This window comes from Thamnophis sirtalis, unplaced genomic scaffold (genome assembly GCF_051295495.1).
Source record: "Thamnophis sirtalis isolate CommonGarterSnake01/CBP01778 unplaced genomic scaffold, rThaSir2_p1.2 scaffold_5, whole genome shotgun sequence".
NCBI lineage: Eukaryota > Metazoa > Chordata > Lepidosauria > Squamata > Natricidae > Thamnophis > Thamnophis sirtalis.
Genome location: NW_028261385.1, coordinates 31,674,546 through 31,697,403, shown reverse-complemented (window position 1 = coordinate 31,697,403; position 22,858 = coordinate 31,674,546). Strand labels below are relative to the sequence as shown.

Sequence of the window (22,858 nt, the reverse complement as noted above, 5' to 3'; positions counted from 1 at the left end):
AGCCCATTTTCCGGGAATATATATCATGAGACAAAATCGGGGAGTAAATATGTTTTGCAGCAGGGAAGAAGGATTGTTCCCAATCCCCATGATTGATAGTTGGAAAGGAAGGCCTACTTCCCTTCATTAGTCAACATGGCAGAGAAACAAGAAATTAAATGTTCTTTCATAAAATTAAGTGCATAGAGTTTTGAAAGAAAAATTTATCATGCCAGGTATCAAAAGCCCACCTGCTCTTTCACTTTGCTACTTTAGGACACCTCCATTCAGTGGCAAGGTAGAAAAAAAGATGACCAGTATTATGCCCATTCCATTATCCATCAATACAAGGGTAAGTGAATTGTATTATAATTTGGCAGTAAAGAAATCTCAAGCAACCTGGGGCAGAGATTGCCACAGCCACCTTCTATGTGCAGCCACCTGGCAACTAAGATCAATTTGGACACAGGCACATCTCCAAACTCATATGAATACAAATAACTCAAAAGTATAAAAGTACGGAAACAGCTGATGACAAGAGAGCTTTTCCAGAAGAACATTTGGGAACAGGACATTTTCTAAACAAAGATATGTGATCAATATGAGTATGGATTTGAAGCAGGAGAAATAAAGACAGCAACGTAAAAGCCATGATTTAACACAAAGCAACCTGCAATTCAATTCCTGATGTTTATTGTGATTTTTGATTTCTAGACAAGGTTTTCTGACTTCTGACTAAACTTACTGAATTCTCCAGTCACTATTCTCTTCGGTGACCCTCAACTGAGTCTTTATTTCTGACTCCCCTATGGTGAACTATTATGGTAACCTTGCTTATACCTTGGCATATTGATAATTTCTGCAATCCATGTAACGAATGTGAATTTCTATGCAGCAAGTATAAATCCTGCATGCACAGAGAATAGGAGCTGTGCATAAGATACCTAAAAAATCGAAGAGAAATCAGTGTTGACCACTTTCATTTTATATAGTCAGCTTAACAATGGTATATTAATCACCCCATGAAAAGCCAAGTAATCATCTGCTCCAAGTAAGACTTTTTTCAGAGTTCCCAGAAGCTGTTTAATAGGGCCCTGCTTTACTTCTAGAGAATCCATGAGAGAAACATTTAGATTGGTGAACCAAAGAACAAGCTATGAAAGGAAGCTGGTGCACTTTTTCTGTTTTGCTGATTTTGAGCTTGTGTGCTGTTTTGAAATATGGGATCCATGATTCCAAGTAACAGTGGGTTTTATTTTGGCCTATGGAAGAAATAAGAAGAGATAAAATGGTTGGGGTGTGTTTGTATGTATGTGTGTGTGTGTGAAGAGGATGGGACGGACCACATATATATTGCTTTGACTTTTAGGGATAATGAGAAAAAATATTTGTTTCCAGCTAAATATACAGATACTGTTTGACACTTTAAAACAATGCTTTTAGATTATTTACTTAAAAGTAAATTAGTTCATAGGGACCTGTGGCTAGAATAATTTTTTTGAAAGCAACAAATCAACATCCATATTCTTTTGCAAATCTGCATCTGACTATTTATACTGCCTAAAGATGTAAGAAATCTCAACTGCAATGGAATGGCTACAAAGGTCTGGACTGAGGTACAAAGGCTCTGTAACTATATATGGGCAGACTGACTGAAGATTAATAGATAATAGTCCTATTTCACAATTAGCCAATGACAGCTGAACTGAGTGAAACAATATCTGAAGGATTTCTCATATGTTACCTTCCTACCTTTCCGATGAAGTTGAAGCGATCCAAGAAGGCATATGGATTTCAGCATCTCTGTTGTGTACATTTCTAAGCAACACTGTAACTGGATATATAGTCTACAGATTTCAGGATGAATTTCACCATCTTCTGGCCTGCAATAGATATATGTATGTGTAAAACAACTAGAAAATGTTATCATTTCCAACCAATGATTCTCCTCTCCACATTTTCCATACAACTTACATTATACATACTCTGTGTGTGTGTGTGTATGTATGTGCGTGCGCACGTACACACACACAATATTGCCAAAAGTATTCGCTCACCCATCCACAAAGTCAGAAGCAGTTGTGAGCGAATACTTTTGGCAATATAGTGTATACACACACAAACATTGTTCTTTCGAAAGAAATGCCTAAACAAAAAACCATCTAGAAGATATAGAATCATCATCTACCAATTCCTCCCTGCCTTACTTCTCTGGATAAGAGAAGCCAAGGCTGGAAGTTCAGTTGAAAAAACAATTTGTGATTGTTATCGTGAAAATCAATGACGCCAAAAGAATTACATAAGGCAATGAATATTTCAAAACCCTGGTAGCAAAATCAAGCAAACACTTCAGGAACAAACATTCCCAATTTTATTTCAAGGTGTTGATTCCTTCCTCTTGCTACTTTCTCCAGCAAGAAAAATCAGTATGCTAATGATCACTAGTTCATTAGTCGATTTCCAACTTTGCTGATTTATTTTTTTAAAAAGCACCCAACCCCGATTACTAAATCTTTCCCAAAACTTGCCAAATGGAAATGCAAGCTTCATTTTATGTAAGAGAATGTTATTTTTAATTCCATATGAAAAGTATTTAAAATTACATTAAGAATTGATTTACGCCTGTGAATTCCTTTATGAAATTTAGATTGCTATTCTTTTAGCATACAAATGTATGAATGCTTAAAATATATAGTTCTTTTGATCAAGTATACTACCATTCTGGCTCCAAATATATTCATTTATTTTTTTAATTATCTGCAATATAGTATTATACTTGACCACAACTATAGTGAATCCTAATTATGACTGAAAAATACTTTTAGAATCATGTTTTGAAATTAACTATGGGTTGTGAGAAAGACAACAATTCTATATTAATTATTAGGTTCAAATAAAATTAAACAGTATGATTGATTGAAAATCGAAACAAAGTTGTGCGGTGACCCTTAGTAGCACTTACTATGGAAGGTACTGAGATGTTGCACCGCACATTATGAAGTTAATTATAATCACTTGGTATACACCTGATTTACTTTTAAAGCCCTACATGGTATCAGACCTGGGTACTTGAGAGGCCGCCTCCTGCCAATTACCTCCCTTCGACCAATCAGATCCCACAGATTAGGCCTCCTCCGGATACCATCAGCTAGTCAATGTCGACTGTCGACCCCCCAGGGGAGGGCCTTTTCTGTGGCTGCTCCGGCCCTCTGGAACGATCTCCCCGTGGAGATTCGGACCCTCACCACCCTTCAGGCTTTCCGCAAAGCCGTCAAGACCTGGCTGTTCCGGCAGGCCCGGGGCTAATGAGTTCCCAGCCCCACTCGAATTGCTGATTGTTGTGTAGTTTTTAATTTGTCTTTGTATCCTGTTTGTCTCATTTGTTTTTGTATTGCCTCCTTCCCCATGTGTTTGTTCGCCGCCCTGAGTCCCCCTTGGAATAGGGCGGCATACAAGTATAATAAATACAAATACAAATTTAATTATGGTAATTGGGACCATAATTTCCACCACTATTGACAGTTGTAAAGTGCAAAACGATATGATGGTGCTGCTTAGTAATAGCAGTTCCAGCTATCGTTAAATTGTGCAACATTGTTAAGCAGGTCACATGAGGATCTTGTTATCTTACCCAGACTTTGCAAATGGTAATACTGCCACTGTAGTACATTGCAACCTTGTATTTCCAAACCAGCAATGAAGACCAATTGGAAGTACCACTTGTTCAGTTAAAATTTCTAATGGTCACTGAATTAGTGGTTATTAATCAAGGATGACCTGTATTCTAAGTCATTTTAAAATCCTAGCTGTTGAACAATAATGCCCTGATTTGCATATACCACTAAGCCTAAATCAATTGAAATAATGGGTTAGTATTATATGTGAACCAAATATTCAACAATAAAAGACATTTCACATTTTGAGAGATTGCGAAAGGGAAAGATAATAATCTACCGACTTCTATTCAAAAAGCTTGATAGTTATACAGAATATAGTTCTCTGAGCACAGGACATTTTTCTTCTTTATTCATGTGGGAAATACACTATGTGAATGATGGGAAAATAGCCACGTGTACAGGGTTCTGGATTGCAGCCATATTTATTTTTAACCAAAACATTAAATAAACATTTCATTAGGCCAAGAGAAATTAGAAGCATGACCCAGTATCTCTCAAAGCTCTGTTGCTATGCCTATCACATAGATCAACATTACCCCAGAGAGCCAGATGACCCTGACTTCATTGGCCTTTCACAAAGCATTGAAGGTCTGAATCTTCCCACCCGCATTTGGGCTGGGAGATGTTAAAATCAGCCCCATCTTCTAATTGTTTTGTCACAGTAATTTGAAGGGCAATTGGTTTTCTGACCCATGGCTTGTGTTATAGGCATTATTTTGAATACAGATTTTATGAATCATGTTATTATTTTTATAGTACATTGCTCAGGGTTGTCTTTGAAAAATTGGTGACTCTATATAGAATTACACAAATAAGAAATAAAATTAATTGTACAGAATATGACATCTCAAAGCAATAATTTTCTAAAAAAGAAAAAAGAGGAATCAAAGAGGAATTGCAATACTTGCAATTTCAAAATACTATTTCTGAATTAGTATTATTGCCCTTATTCGTAAGAGATTTTTCTATCTTAAATTACCCCAATCTATCATAAGGACAGGAGCTGACAAGGCACAGTAGACAGTGATTCTCCAGCCAGACATAATCATTATGTAAAATGGAATAGGTGCCTTTGATATTACTTTCCTATCTGCAATTTATCTAGTTGAATTTTTGAAGATTCTATTGTTACAGAATGCAGGGTTGAGTTTCTATCAATTGCCTGTGTAAGGGGTGTCAAACTCGACTTCATTGAGAGCTGCATCAGGATTGGGTTTGACCTGGGGGGGGGCAGGGGAGCATGGCCAGCATGACGTCACTTGTGTCAGGGGCGCCTGTAGTGGCTTGAGCACTCTGCCAGCAAAAATAGGCTTCCGAGTTCTGTTTTCGCTGGTAGAGGCACCGCAGGCTAGTCCTTCACTGTTTCCAGGTTGGCTCCATGGGCCAGATCTAAGCACCAACAGCCTGGATCCGGCCCACGGGCCTTGAATTTGACATTCCTGGCCTATGTGTACCAAAATCCTTTTGGAAGGAATCAATGCTTTAAAGAACAAAGAAGCCCCCTCTTTCTGGAAAGTTAAAAGAAATTTAATTTGGACAAAGTCCTGGAGCCGAAGTGAAAATAATAAGGATGTTATGAATTAGATTATGGTTAATGAGGTGTTCAGACAAGGTTATAAATGCATTTATTACTAGCTCACAGGGCACACATTTTTTTTCTTAATGTCCTCAAAATCCAAGGTGGACATCTGCAAAGGAGAGAATAGAGTGGAAAATCCCAGTGTAAGAATTTCAGTGCTGTATTTCATTCCATGAATTCTAGGAAAACGTTATACAGATTCCCAGAAGTAGAACACATGTCTTGGGAGGAAAAGGCCTTTGGACCATCTACTGCATATCCAGTTAGTAGGAAGCAAGTAAAGGGAAAAAACTGTCCAAGACTTTGGAAGGACTCCATTAGTCACATTAGACAATATTAGGCTACTTTCTACACACTGATTAAATAGGCAAAACTATGCTTTTGTATATGGTAGCTTGCTGTATACCCAAGTGGACATTTTGAAAAGATAATTATCCTATGAATGGTAGCATTTTCTGTTAAATTAAAATAAAATCGTAAGAATTTTTTAAATCAAGGAAACTGAAAGCCAAAATATAACGATCACTGACAACTACTTAACAGCTGATGATAGCAATTTGAATATGTGACCTCATTTTAAAATAGGAGTGGTAAGTGAGATACAACAATGTACACATTTCTCAATTATGAATGCTAAATTTGTTTTTTCTTAGGCAGAAGAAGAAATCCTTTCTTTGGCAGAACCTGTGAAATACTCTTCTTCAGGCCCTGGAATTCATTCTGAAACTGAGGAGAATGAGTTCTTCTTCACAAGCTTGGACCTGTATGCTGCTGTCCTCCATCTTTTCATTGCATCCTCATGGTTTCCTCGTTTCCTTCTAATATCTGGGAGGCTTCTTGGAATGCTGGCCCTGCCTAGGTGCCTGTTCTGACCTAGGCTTCCCAAGAGCATGAAGCAAAATCCTTGTCCTGAGGAAAAAAAACAACCTTTTATTCATTTACTGTGAATTCTGCTCATTCACATCCAGCAACGTCTTTCAAGGGAAGATTTACAGTCACAGACCTTATCTGGCTGACAGGCCGATATCTACAAAACTTGGCAAGGAGTCTCGGATAGTCATGAACCAATTAACCAAACTAATGATCTCCTGGAAACTCCACTCCCCTTTCGCTCCTCTTTTATTTCCTCTGGGAGGGGCCATTCATCGTTCACCTGTGGTCTTACTCCCAAGTCAATGCCTATTCTTTAGCTGTTCCCTTTGTCTGGCAACTCTGTGTATGTGCACACTGGGAACAGGCTCCAGCTGTTCGTCTGCCTCACTGATGTCTGATTCCGAAGGCAGTTGATAACTGGTATACAGCTCTGGTCCCTTCTCTGCCTCTGGCACAGAGCCCTCATCAGAGTCTTCCCCAAACTCCAGGATTGGCCCATGTTCCTTCCCAACCTCCTCACTGTCCGAATCTGCTGCCATCTACGCTGGCGGGCCATAACAATGCCTTCTGTGTCTGATGCACAAATTCCATACAAATGCAAGGAGTGGACAGTTTTACTATTAGCCTCTCACTTTCTCTCTCAGGAGCACTTGTAGCATGTATCTCTTCTTGTCATCTTTGAGAGACAAACACGACCACAAGCCTTGTTTCCTCTTTCAACATTTATCTTGTTTCTTGCGGCTTCAGCCTTGCCACATCTTTACCTTTGGATCTACGCATGAAAATCTGGATCAGGTAAGCCTCGATTTATGACCATTCCTTTAACGACTGTTTGACGCTACAATGACACTAAAGGAAGGAAGCATGAAGTACTCCAAAATCTCCTGGTAGATGGCTGCGTTGACCCTGGACTTAATGAAGCACAGTGGACCAACACCAGCAGATGACATGGCTCCCCAAATCAACACAGACTGTGGAAACGTCACACTGGACTTCAAGCACTGGATCAGGTCTGTTTTTCTTTAGCCCAGGCTTCTGACGTTGTTTGTTGTTCAGGAGCAGTTTGACAAGAAGAATACGATATTTGAAGCCCATGTCCAGGATCCGTCTGTGTGTGGTGTCTCTTGATGCACTGACGCCAGCCTCAGTCCACTCCTTGTGAAAGTCCCCAACACTTTTGAATGGCCTTTTCCTGACAATCCTCTCCAGCCTGCGATCATTCCTGCTGCTTGTGCACCTTTTTCTTCCACACTTTTCCCTTCCACATAACTTTCTATTAATGTGCTTTGATACAGCATTTTGGGAATGTCCAACTTCTTTTGCAATTACCTTTTGAGGCTTTCCCTCCTTATGGAGGGTGTCAATGATGGTTTTCTGTACAACTGTCAGGTCAGCAGTCTTTCCCATGATTGCGATTCCTACTGAACCAGACAGAGACCATTTAAAGACTCAGGAACCCTTTGCAGGTGTTATGGCTTAATTAGCTGATTAGAGTGGGACACTTTGAGTCTAGAATATTGCACCTTTTCACAATATTCTAATTTTCTGAGATTGTGGATTTGGGGTTTTCATGAGCTGTAAGCCATAATCATCACAATTATGACAAATCACAGCTTGAACTATCTTGCTTTCCATGTAATGAGTCTATCTCATATATTAGTTTCACCTTTTAAGTTGCATAAATAAATGAAATAAATGAATTTTTGCACGATATTCTAATTTTTCGAGTTTCACTTGTAGTATGGACATGTAAAGATATAACATTTGCAGAAGTTCTGGAACTAGTCTGAAAGAAACTCTTTTAGTCCCTCTGAGAAGAAAACGAAACATGTGAATGGCTTGGTTATATCACCCGTAATTGGAATTTATTAAGGCATCAATAAACACGAACCTTTTTATGCACAAAGATGATCAAGATAGGACACAACTTTGAAAAGACAAACTTAAACCTGATTTTCAACAGTGAACTGGTGATATTGTCTGTTTGTTAACATCACCATCATTTTACTTCTTTTTGTATGGACAAGCAAGAAACAGAAGCAATCTGAATAATTTCTTTGTTTTGATTTGGTTTTCAATACAAATTTCCAGGAATGTTGTATCTTTCATAAAAAAAAAGAGCAGTCATTTTTCTTGGGAATTTTTTCCCTAAAAAGGAAAGGGGAATATGTTTGGTACATATGTTTAATATATTAACTTGATATAATTAGAGTGTTAAGATTTAACCTGAATTACATTTTTAGATTCCCTTGGGGAGTATGATGCAAAAATAATCTGACACGTTTTGGTTCCCTGACTGTATTCCCTTTAAACACAATCAGTTCCCTTGGCAACCTTAGATGTTTCATTCACTTTATACTATTTTAGAGATTATTTATTTATTTAACTTACTAGGCTATAAAGGTCCCTTTTGTGGATATATTCTGGTTAGATATTGAATTAGCATATACTTCATAGCAGGATTCTATCTCTTGAATCTGTAGCACTAAAAAACCTAGAATTAACTCTTACTACTGATACAATTGAGATTTTAAGAAAAAGAAGTGTAATAGCAATCAAATTGTTCTGGAAACAATATACATTATAAATGTTTAATATGTTTGCAACCATGAATTGTTATTCTAATTGGCTTTTTTTACTTCTGATCTTTAAGCAGCAGCACATACACGGAGCATTTAAGAGATTACACTAGGAATTCTCAGGCTCTGAACTATGGTTAGCAGCATGGGGGATGGGCAACAAAAAATCAAGATGGTGGGTGGGATCATGTGATTGCAAACCCTCTCTTTTATAAGTCATACACATAGAAAGGGGAAGGGCTTCAATTGCACCTCTATTTCAGGGATATTAAACTAAAGGCCTGCAGGCCGGATGCGGGACGCGCAGGCCAGGCCCACCTCAGTTCCACAAATGGGAAAAATGTTGCAAAACAGGATGGCAACGAGATGCGGTGAGTTTGACACCTGTGTACTATCTTGACCCTTGTCCTGCAGACACAATTGAGCACTGTGAAACTTCTAAAATGCTAAATGAATTCATGTGAATTCTTCACGAACAGGGATGGAATGTAGACTGGATTCCCAGGTGGGGGGGGCTGCATTCCAGAGGTCAAAGAGGAAGAAAAGTATGGAATGTTTGGTCAGGTGGAAGACGGGAAAAACGATTCCTCCCTAGCAACTCTCAGAGAATGGATATAATCATGCAAATAGTTGTTTTAGTTTGGTAAGACTTTGGTCTATAGGTGAGGAACAACAAAGGAAACTACTCAGAAATAACTCCATGTATCTGTCTTTGTACTTGGGGGGGGGGGGGGGGCTGACATAAACAAAGTAAATGAGTAGGACCTGAAAAGAAGATAAATATCTGCATGTGTAACTTGTGCTGCTTTTAATGTATAAGATCCACTAAAATCACCCTAGCCAGTGTAAAAACATGCATTCAAGAGCTCTAGAAGCATTTCCCCTCTCTCTAGCTGCATAACTTCCTAAGAGAAATTTTTTTGACATTTAGAATTGCTACGCAGAAAATGCACAACAAGCTGCCTACATAATTCTTTCTTGACTTTTGCTGGAATTTAGGGTATAGCTATTAACTGTCATGAAAATAAGCCTCTGGGACGCAATTTTTAGAAATGCCAAGACGTTAAAATAATAAATATATTCAATACACTTGACAACACTTCCACATTTAAAAAACACTAATAACGCTACCTTTACTCCAGTAAAACAAGTCTGAAAGCAATTTATAAGCTTCACTTAACTCCTGAAGAACATTATATTATTTACTGACTCCTAGTAAACACTGTTTTCATATTGTCCGTTAATACAGAATAAGAGAAATATTCATTTCTACATTCATATTTGAGGAGAGGATATAGATATCCAAATCTAGCAGAAGCAGCAGGAACCTGCTTGCATAGCTAGTAATATGGACTAGTTGGGCCCACATCTACCACCTGATTGTTAGCTTCAGTCTTTTAATGAGATGCAGCCTTTTTTTTAACAAATCAACTGTGATCCTGTTGATAAGCCTACTTGTTTATATTTAGAGTCTAAGGTAATTCAACTCAGCATCAATTCTGGGTGCCCTTAGAAATCTAAACTTACTGAATTTATAACCTGCCTTATAAACAAAGAAAAATGCACTGAAAAAGAGGGAGTGGGAGAAGTAGATTATACTGGGGAAAAGAATTTTAGCCAATTCTGAATTGCATCAGAAATTATAGCATATTCTTTGTTCCTGCATATTGCCACCGACAATCTACTGATCCACTACTTTTGCTTAATGGGGACCTCAGAGATGTTCAGCAATGGTGTGAAAACCAGGGGAATCTTCAAGGGGGGAAAGGAGAGGAAGGCAGTGTCAGAGAAGGAAAGATGCCTAGTTGAAGCTACCTCTTTTATGTACTTCTGTGATGCAGATAAAAAAGGTTTTGGGCTTTGATGCCTTTTGCCAGCATGCCCCCCATAAGACTCTCTGGGTGGAACATTTCCTTCCTTCCTTCCTTCCTTCCTTCCTTCCTTCCTTCCTTCCTTCCTTCCTTCCTTCCTACCTACCCACCCACCCACCCACCCACCCACCCACCCTCCCACCCACCTACCACCTACCGACCTCCTTCTCACAAACAGTTTTCAAGATCAATATCATAACATCAGTTTTGGTCAATTCCTAGTGACTTTGTAGACGTGTCCATACAATTATTTTTTTTGTAATTTCCAGCACTGCAGTCAAATTGCAGATTGAATTACACATGAAATATTTTTATAGTTCACTTACCTTTTATAGTTCACTTCAGGAAAATATTCTTATATGAGAATAGTAGCAACCATAATTTTCATAGGGGCAAACATAAAGTCAGGAATAACAAATATTTTGTGGCCCACAGAAAAACTACCCCTCTATTTCTTCTTTTAACCCAGGGGTTTTTTTCCCCCTTCAACCAATCTGTACACATCACTTAACAGAAATCTGAACTTTAACTCCTTCATTTGCTTGCTGAGAAATTTTGCTCAAGCAAGAAAGTTGTTTAAAATAAAAACAGCAGAAAGAGGAGGGGAAACTCTGTATAGTAAAGGAAGAGAAGGTTAAACATAATTTAAGTAAAAAAGTTCAGCCTGCATGTTCAGCCTATACAAGTATGATCCCTCAGGGCTTACTAAGCCAATAAATAAATCTCTGCAGTCTTTTAAGATCTCCAAAACAAATAGCTTAAAAATGCTGAATATAGTGCAGCTGGATAAGAAAAATGACATTCTAAAGGGGGAGCGGGTTGTATCACAATGACACTCTTAAGATTATATACAATAATCTTAAATTAGCATAGAATAGAGAAGAAAAGCAGACAGGTGGCCAACTCATCTCAATTAACACAAATGGAATGAAGATGCTTCTAGATGTCTTTATTTATTCGTTTTGTTAAAATCAGAGTTTTGTTTACAATAACACAACACATAGCACATGATTTGTTTTCTACTAGGAACAATGCATAAAGAAAATGCAAGTGTACAGAATATAAAATCATGATTTTGTGTGCCCTATTTCATGAGCTGCCATTATAAATTGAAACAATAGTGAACATTATCTTGATGTCCCCTTGAATATTATCCAAAGAGGCACATGTTATCATGTGCTTCATCACCCTTCCCCTTAAACAAACCAGGAGTTTCTTCTCAAAATGTTTAAACTTGGGACACTGACAAAAAAACCCCAATAAATTGCTAACAATTTTCAAGCCTTCAGTATTGATGGAACCTTTCCATATTTACTTTCAACAGAGGATGTTAACATAATGAAAATTAAAATTTTGGTCCACATTTTAGAGACATGCAGGTTTATGAAAGTACACAAAGTTCTCTGAGTGAGCTGTAGTAGATGAGCAAACTTTCAAAGTCTAGCAAAGACAAAACTAAGAAGTCTTATTTTCCCCCTAAATTAGGCTGCTTAAATCTAAAAGGCTGGAAGTCTGGGACAAGAAGAGATTGTTGTGTGAAACATTTATGTGAAAGTACACATACAGTTCTGAAAACAGGTGATGAACTAAACATGCTTTCTGTGAAGTGATGTGTACATCCTTTTTGCATTTGCCTTTTTAAACACACCTGTCCAGGGATGAAATCTACTTACCTTCGCTACCATTTTGCAAATGTGAGTGCACGAGCCATGTCCGTGCATGCGCAGGACTTTCCGTGCATGCGCAGAGTGTCAAAAATGGACATGATAATGTCCGAGCGGGTGGGCGGAGCCTGCTACCGAGCACGCCTGCAAAGGTAACTAGAACAGTGTGGGGGGGGGAATCCACTGTGCCACGCAATTTGTTCATCGAAAATACCGGTTCGCCCGAACCAGTAGCATTTTTTACTATCGGTTCGGGTGAACCAATCCAAACCTGTAGCATTTCACCCCTAAACCTGTCTCCAAGTAGCCTTTCCCCACCATTTCATGTCCACTTTTCTAAATGAGCCTATTAATATCTCCCACAAGAAAAGTGAAAAACAAAGCAAGTACTATAGGTTAAAAGTCCACTTAAGCCACGCAAAAAGGCTATTCTGTTCTTAGCTAGCCAGGCGCTTTAGATGTCACCACTTCTTGTTTGAAGATGTGACCTACATTATCATTATGCTCCAACCACAGAGCAGCAATGTAGAAACAAACTTATTATTTTTCACTGATAAGTATTAGTGTTTATATTATTGCCCCGCAATAATTTTCTACCATATATTTAATAGTTTATAATGGCAAAACAGACAAAATGTATTCCAATGGTTCAGAGGATTCCCTGAAAAGCGAACACACAGCCTCAGTGGCACAGTGGTTAGAATGTAGTACTGCAGGCTACTTCTACTGCCTACTGGTTGCCTGCAGTTTGGCAGTTCAATCCCACCAGGCTCAGGGTTGACTCAGCCTTCCATCCTTCCAAGGCAGGTAAAATGAGGACCCAGATTGTTCGGGGCAATATGCTCTGTAAACTGCTTAGAAGAGGGGGTTGTAAGCACTATGAAACAGTATATAAGTCTAAGTGCTATTGCTAAGTGCTATTAAAAGGGGAAAAAAGAAAATGCAGTAAATGTGTGTCCTTTTTTCTGTTTTTGTCATTAATTGCAACCTTCTTATAGTGGAATATTTAAATAAAAAGAAAATGAGCTAGGAAAAATACACTAGAAATTATCAAACAGTCTCTGATACCCATTTTATTAATTTCTAGAGTTTACCCAGATGCAATACTGGATAGATTACTAACGGAAGTTACTAATTTCTAGTTTTTGTCTTGTAGAGGAATGCTAACAGATGCAGTGAAATCTTAAATGTAAAGAAAAGAGGCAATTGTTGCTAAGCAAGTCTGGATCTAATTCCAGGATTTAGGAACAATCTGGCAATTTTTTAGATATTGACTTAAGTCCAGGGTAGGATAAAATCAAAGAAATATGAATTTAATGCATATACACGTATCACATTCATACCTATGGTGAGCATCTTGATAGGTATGTTTCTTACTTTCTGGATTCAAAACTTATAAAATTTGTCATAATAATTTTGTTCATGGTACTTAAGGTACAATAGGGTAACATTACCATTGTTTACTGACTTAAGATGAAAAATGGATTGTTGCTGTAGGAAAAAAAAGCCTTAAATGATCTGGGCTATCAACCAAAAACCATTTATTCTGAAACACTCCCATTAACTTCAATAGGCTTACACATGAATAAATGGAAAGTGGACTGCAGCCAGAGCCCAATGCTTTCAATTTAGACTCCTTTCTAAAATCTTGTTGTGTTAGATTAATGAATGTGTCATTTTCAGAGTATAATTAAAAAAAAGCAAGCAAATAAAAAAAGATATTTCCCTTGCCATTTGTCAGGCACATACAGTTTGAGACTCAGCAAGGTAAATTCATTTTACAAGGCTAGAGGTCTTTTCAAATGCTGGAAGACTCTTCTTTAATTCTTCCACTACAGAACATCAACCTCAATCAAAGGAACTGGGCTTAGCCCAGTGCAAACAAGAGCCACTCTTCATTTAAGGAGTGGAAAAATACACAACTTCATTCTCATCTAATCTCTTGTTATACCGTATTTTTCGGAGTATAAGACGCACCTTTTCCCCCCTAAAGAGGGGGGGGAAAGAGGGGGGAATTTGGGTGCGTCTTATACACTGAATGTAGCCCCACCCACCTTTTGGACTCCCAGCAATTTACCTCCTTGCAGCAAACAGGGAAAATGGGGCTTGCAGAGGCGGCAATAGGCTATGACAATCCCTACAACCTGAAACAGCTGATGATCGGGAGGTCCCTGCTGAAATTGAAAGTGAAACTTGCTGTTTGCTGCACTAGGCAAATTTTTTTTTCTTATGCTAATCAGACTGTTTGCTGCAAGGAGGTAAGTCAATAACTATGAATGCCTATAGAATGTTCAAAGCATTAGACTTACTTTTTAAAGACTGCTTTATTATTGTTCTAGACAACTTAACAAAAATGAAGAAGCTTGATCTGAAGAGGCCCAGTGCTATTGTATCTCCTTTTAAATAGCAGAGAATAACTATACTTCCAGAAAGCCACATCAATTTTAACAGCATATGTACAAGTATAGTCTGAAATGTAATACCATAAACAATGTATATTGTCTGTACTGTTTGATGTTTGTTGCAAGGAGGCAAATTGCTGGGAGGCAGAAGCAGATTTTCCTCCCTTGTTTTCCTTCCCAAAAGCTAGGTGTGTCTTATACTTCAGCGCGTCTTATACTTCAGTGCATCTTATACTTCGAAAAATACGGTAAATTCCTTATTCCAATCTTATCCTTGTTTTTAGGTCTTGCTTTCTTATCCTGTCCAATGCCATGTGCTACTTTTCAGTTATTTTGTTAGTAATTCCTCGGTTCCAAATGACTATTGTGGCCTCTAGTAGAAAGTGTCCTTGCCCTCTTCACCATCACTGCACATCGCCCTTTTATTTTTTTCCCAAGTTTATTACTGGAAAGTAAAAAACTTTTCGTACATTCACTGATGGAACAGTGTAATGATGGATCTGTCTTGGTTTTTCTTTTCCAATTCAGGTAGAATCAAGAAGCAGAGCATCCACCATTCAGGGCCCAGGGTGAACAAATTCCAACAGAACTTCAAGCCATACCTGTAACCAGAGGTGGTATTCAGTCAGTTCAGGAAAACTGGTAGTGGAAATTTTGAGTAGTTTGTAAGACCGGCAAACACACCTCTGGTTGGCCCTGCCCTCCCACCCCCACTGTTCCCTGTCCTATATTCTCTTGTTTTTTAGCTCAGCTGATTTGCGCGATAGAGCAGATTGCTGTGCCTCAGCTGAGCTAAAAAACAGCTCAGTTCATCAGCGCTGACATCATGGGTTGCCTTTGAGTGCTGCGCGCACACGCAAAGCACGTGTTAGGCGCATGCACAAAGCGCTCTCTCATAGAACTGATAGGAAACGATTTGGAATCCCACCACTGCCTGTAACCAAAGTGAAGGTTGGAGATGAAATCTGTAAAGGGGTTTCTTAAACAACTTTCATCTCCAGCTGTAAACGATTTAACTTTGGTCTTGAGAAGAGGGTGGGAGAGTAGAAATAGTTATTCAGTCCTGGGAAAATAGACAGCGGGGGATAGAAACTCGGCTCTGCCAGGACTTTGTTGTCCTTCAAAAGAGGCAGAGTGAAGATTCTGGAAAGGCTTCCAGAAAGGTTCTTGAAAGGTTCTTGAAATAGACACTGCTACAATAAGTAGCATTCTTGGAATCTCTGCGTTTCTTGACATGGCCTACCTCAAGGGGCCAACACTAGCCAACTTACACACAGGAGAAAGCTACAGTGCAGAAATAGCATTAATGACTCTCTTGTATGTTACTTTACCATAAATGGTTATAAGTATTTGTATGATTATTAAATTCCAACACATTAGCAGAAATGAAAACATAACAGATTTAATCTAAATTATGGCACAGGATCAAGCAGATTCAAATGCCTTGATTTTTAGAACAATACAATTAATAAAAGGGAACTGTATGAGCTGGAAAAAAATCCTTCCCCTTAGTTTTAGCAATTAAAAAAAAGGAAATTGCAAACAAGACAAAAAACTTACTGTAATAAACAGACTTCAAAGCAAATACTGGATAAAATTTACTTATCTAATTTTTTAAAAAAGTGTTTGTTGGAAAGGCTGAAAGATTTTATATAATTTCAGCTATAAAGATGTTCCACATAATTTATACCATTAGGTTTACATCATAATTGGGACATTTAAAAAAATAAGGGGGGGGGGGTGGCGGTTTATCAATTCTTAGAAAAGAGTGCAAAAAAGCCCAGCCTGAAGGCCAAACATGCCTTCTACTTTTGTTTATCGCAACCTTTGCACTTAAAGCCTCAAGACACCATTAAAAAGAGGGTTACAGTCCCAACTATTTTTTTCTACCCAAAGTTTTGTGGTGCCCTTCAAGTAACAGGAAAGGTTGACTTAATTATGGCTTTATAAGCAACCACTTTTTAATTAATAAATGCCAACTGCAGGTTCCAAGATATGCATAAAACAGAGTGCATTACAGCAGTCCAACTTAGTCATAACTGGATCTAAGTGTTCTTCAAATCTAAAGTAGCATATGTTCAAAAATTTAAAATAAGCAAAAATGATAATCGATGGACAGGAGTCAAGTGCTCTATTACTCAAAATTAGGCAGGTGCTTCTGAAATGCTCAGGCAGTGAACGAAACCAATCCACTTAATATCCATCATTGAGAAATGCTGCCTGTGCTATAGTTATTCCACTGTCGCAGTATATTGAAAGAAACAATATCTTAAAAATAAAGACAACTGCTGTTGTAGCACAGGTTGCAACTAGGACAAATTTTATATGTTCTGAACTTTAATTCCTAATTCTGGGGATTGTAATTCAAGATATCTGGAGATATACCAGGTTAGGGAAGGCTATCTTACTCTAATAATAATTAAAAACAACTAAAGCTCATGATGAATTAATAATCACTCTGTCAGCTGACAAGTTCTCCAACCCACAGCTGTAAACAGAGCTGGCCTTTGAGAATACTTTCTCAAGCTGTCTTTGCTTGTGGGTAGCACAAAATACAATACCAAAACTGAATTATGACCGTAGTTTATAGCAGATACGCATTACTTAAGATATCTCTATCTGCAATCATCTTCCTTACTGGAAATATATATTTGCAATCTCTCTTTCTTTCTTATTAATGTAAAAGAAACCCAAGAAAGTATAAGTTACCTATTGCTAAAAGAGATAGTCATACTTGATATTTTCTGCTGATGTTGCAATTGATCATAATTGTGAATGCAAAGCACATTCACATTTATAGTCAATGTATATCTATTTTATATGGAAGTATCCTCATTAGGCAACAATAAGAGATTAAATATAGGAAACAGTGATGTAGCTGAAATTCTGTATGTTTTTATGTATTCATTAACTTATATTTCACACTACTTAAGCCCCCCCATCTCCCTTAGAGAAAAGCTCTGAGCAATGTACAATTTAATCAATAAAATTAAGCACTAAAGTAGAACAATTCAAGATTATTTTTTATATATATACATACATAAAATTACAAAAGTTGGAGAGTTGCAAGATGCAGAAGTTAGCAGTTGTTAAATAAGTGCAATAAATTCAATTAATCCATTATCACAAGGCAAGTCACTTTATAGATGTGAATTTCAACTCCCACTGGTCTAAACAACATAGGACAACAATAAGGAATTTATTTAGGATCACAACGAACATGTTTTTTAAATTATTTTTTAATTTATTTATTTATAGCATATGGCACATGTTAGCCAGGGATCACTGAAGTGGCTGCCTGCCTCTGTGAAAAGAATTTTTTCGGGTGGTGTTATCTTACTTGCGGTAAGATAAGAAATCAGGAGTGGCTCCTTTCCTGTCCCTACGCGGTTTATTCGCTCACAGGAATCGAGCCGCCAAGCTCTCAACCTCAGTGGAGCACAGGCTCAGCATCTTACCATGTGAGCCACCTTGGCCCCACACAATGAACAGTATCTGCAGGCCATACAGTATATTGCAGTATACAGTATATTCTGCATTAGGAGAAGGCTATTCTTTGCAAAACGTATCTCCTCTCAGAATTCCATTTACAATTACAAGCAATTATTTCTAGGTTTATGTTTTAAACTTGATAACCCATTAGTTATCAAAAAGAATATTTTCAAATCATTCTATTCTTTTGCATATCGAAAATCTACTCTTAAATCACTGACATGAAGAATAATTAGAAGCAATTGCTTTATGGCATTTTACAATTTAATCATGCCTTCTTTATACTCTTATTTTTATCATGTTGTTAACAATTCATTCTAAAAGAAATCTTTGGAAATCTTTCTTCTCATAATGTCAACCTATTTCACAATGCCAGACTTTTTCATCAGAAGCCAAAGATCTTGCTTGTTCAGATCAAATATATACTTAATCTAATATTTCAATTTCAACAAAAGCCAGATCTACAGATGCACCAAACCATAAGCAAAATATGAACGCAGCAACACCTTTTCACTCAGATTCCTCAGCCAACTTTTTATCTGATCCTGGAAACAGCATGTAGTTATTGTAATTACCCCTGATACCCCGATATACTCCATATATCTACGGTATTTAAAACCCACCCTGCAAGGGTATCCAATTAGGCAGCCATCTCACCAAATAAAGGTAGAGACTTTTGAAGTTTGCTTTATATGAAGTACTTTGATCAACTCAAATTCTACTCATCAGTGAAGCTTTACAATTATCTTTTCAAAAAGATTACTACTGCTAACCATTTGGGGAAAACATATAAGGGCTGATGTCATTTATGCAACAACCCATCAAAAATAACTAGTGGATATATTCAGCTTATTGGATCACAAACTGTGTGTCCCTGTACACTGAAAGGAAGAGTCAATAAATGCAAGCAATTCTCTGTTGTACTTCTAACTTCCAGTCCTTCCCTTAGGCAGCCAGAGATTGAGGAATGATTAAATGCAAGTTCATATAAGCGTTTCAAATGTGCTCTAATTAATGAGCACCTACTACTTTTGTTATTTTTGGTGGGAGGAGATGATCTTGTTTATGTTTAAAATGGTTCTTGGGTGATGGCTTATTTTAAGACAGCTTTATCCAACTAGGCTCTCCTTATTACCCTCAGCTCCTGGTTATTGTGTTGTGATTGATGGAAGTTGTATTTTGACAGATGGAAAATTCCAGGTTAAGCAAGCCTAAGCTGCAATACTTACCTCTTCAGGGATATCATACATTTGACAACTGAGCTTATCTAATATAGAAACAGTGATTATAAAAATTTACCACTTGGGTGTTAATTGTATCTTTTCAGGTTTAAATATGTTTTTGTAGTATTATTAATACCACTGGGTGGAATACAATTATCAATGCATTTTAATAGAATAGAAACAGAGACAGACTGCATTTATCAAATTTTCAAATGACTGACGTTGTTTAAGTACTAGACACTCATGTGAAATAATAGTGATTTAAATTAATACATGATAAAATGCAAAATTATCATAAGTCCAGATGTAATGGAAAATGAGAAACCAAGGTTCCTCTTATGTGACTGAACCACATAACGCTTCAAGTTCCCACATATTTCCCTTAATCTCCTAATGTTTTCTAAGTTCCAAAGAATCAAAAGCTTCTGTTTTGTTCACACAGATTGCTTTGTTCCATCTAATTCTAGAGACTGTGGTTGCTTAAATTATATTTTCAGAGGAGGTCAAGATCCCAAATAATGGATCAATCATGTTTTATTCTCACAAAAGAAATTGGACTCCAGCAGTTCAAACATAAGAAGAATTGTTTATTTAAATTAGACAGCCTTTATTTCAGCTACCTTCTTATGAGAACAATAGGGATGGTGTTGAAGAAGTAAAGAATGCTCAAAGCATAATAAAACTCATCCATAGCATGGATACCCTTATTTCCCATCACACACAAAACAGGCCATGATTTAAATACATGATTGTGCAAAGATAACACAATTCAACCTTATTGTATGCTAATGTCTGCCTAGTAATTAGAATAGAAAACTCAATTTAGCCTTTGCAGAATAAACTTCTTGGTAATACAATACTATCTGGTACAGCTGAAGTGTTAATATATATATATACATATATACATATAAACATACATACGCACACGCACGCACACACACACACACATATGTTTTCTGAGGTTTTCGCGGGTGTTTGTATGTAGGTCTTTGGTTATTCGGGTTTTCTCCCGCGTAAAATTGGAAGTGTCTTTGCGACGTTTCTATGAAGTCTCATTCGTCATCTTCAGGTTGGTTTACTTGGTTTCGTGCTTCCAGGAGCAATGTGAGATTGAAGCTGTTTTTTCCTTTTAACTGCCAGTGGGGGTGTGAGCTGATTGGGTGGGATCTTGGCTGTGTTCTGATTGGGTGGAGGTGTGTTCTGATTGGGTGGGGGTTTTGTGCTCAGCTTAATCTGAGTTCTGGGGGATTTGAGCTGGTGAGCTGCGTTGCTGTGGTTTGGCTTTGTGTTTGTGGCCGTGCCAGGTCTTCATGGTGGGTGTCAGTCTGCTTCCTGTATGGAATGGAGGTGTGTGGTGGTGACATCCTGTGTGGCTCTCGTGAGTGTGGGTCTGGTGTCATTCCTCATGTTAGGGACTCGTTTGTTCATGCTGTGTTCTATCTTTGTTCCATCTTCAAAGTCATTGACTTAAAAAAAAAAACAGAACTATCGCCAAGGCTGAACACTTTGACAGCAGAATAATCAGAGAAGCCATCGAGATAGAAAAACGCCCACTCAGTATGAACAAACGAGACGACACCTCCCGCTTACCAGCCATTTGGAAACCCGCCCTTATTAACAAACGAGTCCCTAACATGAGTAATGACACCAGACCCACATTCATAAGAGCCACATAGGATGTCACCATCACACATCCACGCAGAAAGCAGACTCAAACCCACACTGATGATGAGGCACGACCAAGGACCAGAAGCCAGACCACAGCTGCATCATTAGCCACTTAAAACCCCTCCATTCCATACATGAAGCAGACTGACACCCACCATGAAGAGCTGGCACGGCTACAAACACAAAGCCAAACCACAGCAACGCAGCTCATCAGCTCAAATCCCCCGGCAACTCAGACTAAGCCGAGCACAAAACCCCCAACCAATCAGAACACACCTCCACCCAATCGGAACACAGCCAAGCTCCCACCCAATCAGCTCCCACCCCCACAGCTTCAATCTCACATTGCTCCTGGAAGCACAAAACCAAGTAAACCAGCCTGAAGATGACGAATGAGACTTCGTCGAAACGTCGCAAGGACACTTCCAATTTTACGCGGGAGAAAACCCAAATAACCAAAGACCTACATACATACATATATTCTGCCATGAATAGTTTACCTGTGTTTATAGTTCACATTTAGTCTATAAATAAAACTTGTTTTATCATGCTAACAATCACAAAACTGGCATAAGGTATATATTTTTCTGACATAGTTACAGCTGTTATTTGTTTTTATTTATTACATCCTATCTTTATTATTTTTACAAATAACTTAGGGTGACAAACATATCCAACACACCTTCCCCTTATTTTTGCTACAACTCTGTGAGGTGAGTTTGGGCTGAGAGGGAGAATGATTGGCCAAAAGTCACACCATTGGTTTTCATGGTTAAGGCAGGATTCAGAATCTCCTGCTTTTTAACCTGTAACCACTAGTCCAAACAGACTTTATTATTTTAAAAGTAACTCCAAGTGGCAGACATACATAATCCTCCTTCCTTCTCCTCTTTCCCCCCACAATAACCCTATGAAATAGTTGGGATGAAAGAGTGTGACTGGCACAAGGTCACCCAGTAGGCTTCAATGGCGAAAGCGGGACTCGAACTCTAGTTCCCTGGGTTCTAAGCCAGTATCTTAATTATTACAATTATTAACACTTTTCTCTTCTGCTTCAGGGCCTGGAATACATGGGTTGAAATATAGGCACACCTACAGTATACTGTAACTCAGGGGTGTCAAACTCAAATCACGGCAGTGTCCTGTGACATATTGGGACTTTATTCCCCTTTGCTAAACTGGGCGTGGCCAGCGTGTGACATATATGGCCTGTGGGCCAGGAGTTTGACAGCCTTGCTATAACCCGTAAGATCTATAAACTGGTAAAAGTATTTCTGTGCTGCTATTTCTCAGAAGCTGCATGCCTCTATGAATAAACAAGAAGAATGCTTTTTAGCTCATTTGCTTTTAAATGGCTTGTCTCTTACAATTTTGCAGGTTTTTTTTTAAAAAGCCAACCACCTTCATGATTAGCAAGGGCTCATTGTAACTTGTGGCAAAGTTATATGTTAATGCAGACTTGGATGCTTAGATACTGTGAACAAATAATTCTCTTTTAAAATTCAGTAAAGCGAGACACTGCACCATTTTTTTTTTTAAGGCAGTGTTAGCCTTTTGAAGGCAGTGCTAACTCTTTGGAGTTCTTGCGTGCTCTCTAAGCTTAGTTATTTTCTCGCACACATTTCATTACCCAACTAAGTAACACCTTCAGTGCTAAAGGGGTGGGACTTACTCTCTGTTTATATACAGTAGTTTGTTCTGTCAGTCTTGGTAAGGCTTATGTTTTCTTCTTGGTAGTTCCATGATTAGGCTGTTTTGTTTATTGTCTATTTGTCTGAGTTGATAGTTCTTCGATTAGGGTATTGTTTACTGCTTATTTGTTGCTCTGGTGTTAGATCTCTGCTTATCTGA

At 38.0% G+C, this 22,858-nt stretch overlaps 1 protein-coding gene across 4 annotated transcripts in view; it reads right to left on the bottom strand.

The window, feature by feature from the left end:
• The window catches only part of RGS7BP (regulator of G protein signaling 7 binding protein), a 56,029-nt gene that overhangs the window by 13,728 nt on the left and 19,443 nt on the right, over window positions 1-22,858 (bottom strand). For 3 of the 4 annotated variants that reach the window (XM_087715558.1, XM_014060345.2, XM_087715560.1), the window contains exon 3: window positions 1,732-1,862. In XM_087715558.1, the coding sequence (XP_087571684.1) occupies window positions 1,732-1,862 (131 nt within the window). Of the gene's footprint in view, window positions 1-786; window positions 1,242-1,731; window positions 1,863-22,858 lie in introns of those variants that run through there. The other variant, XM_087715559.1, reaches the window with a different exon arrangement.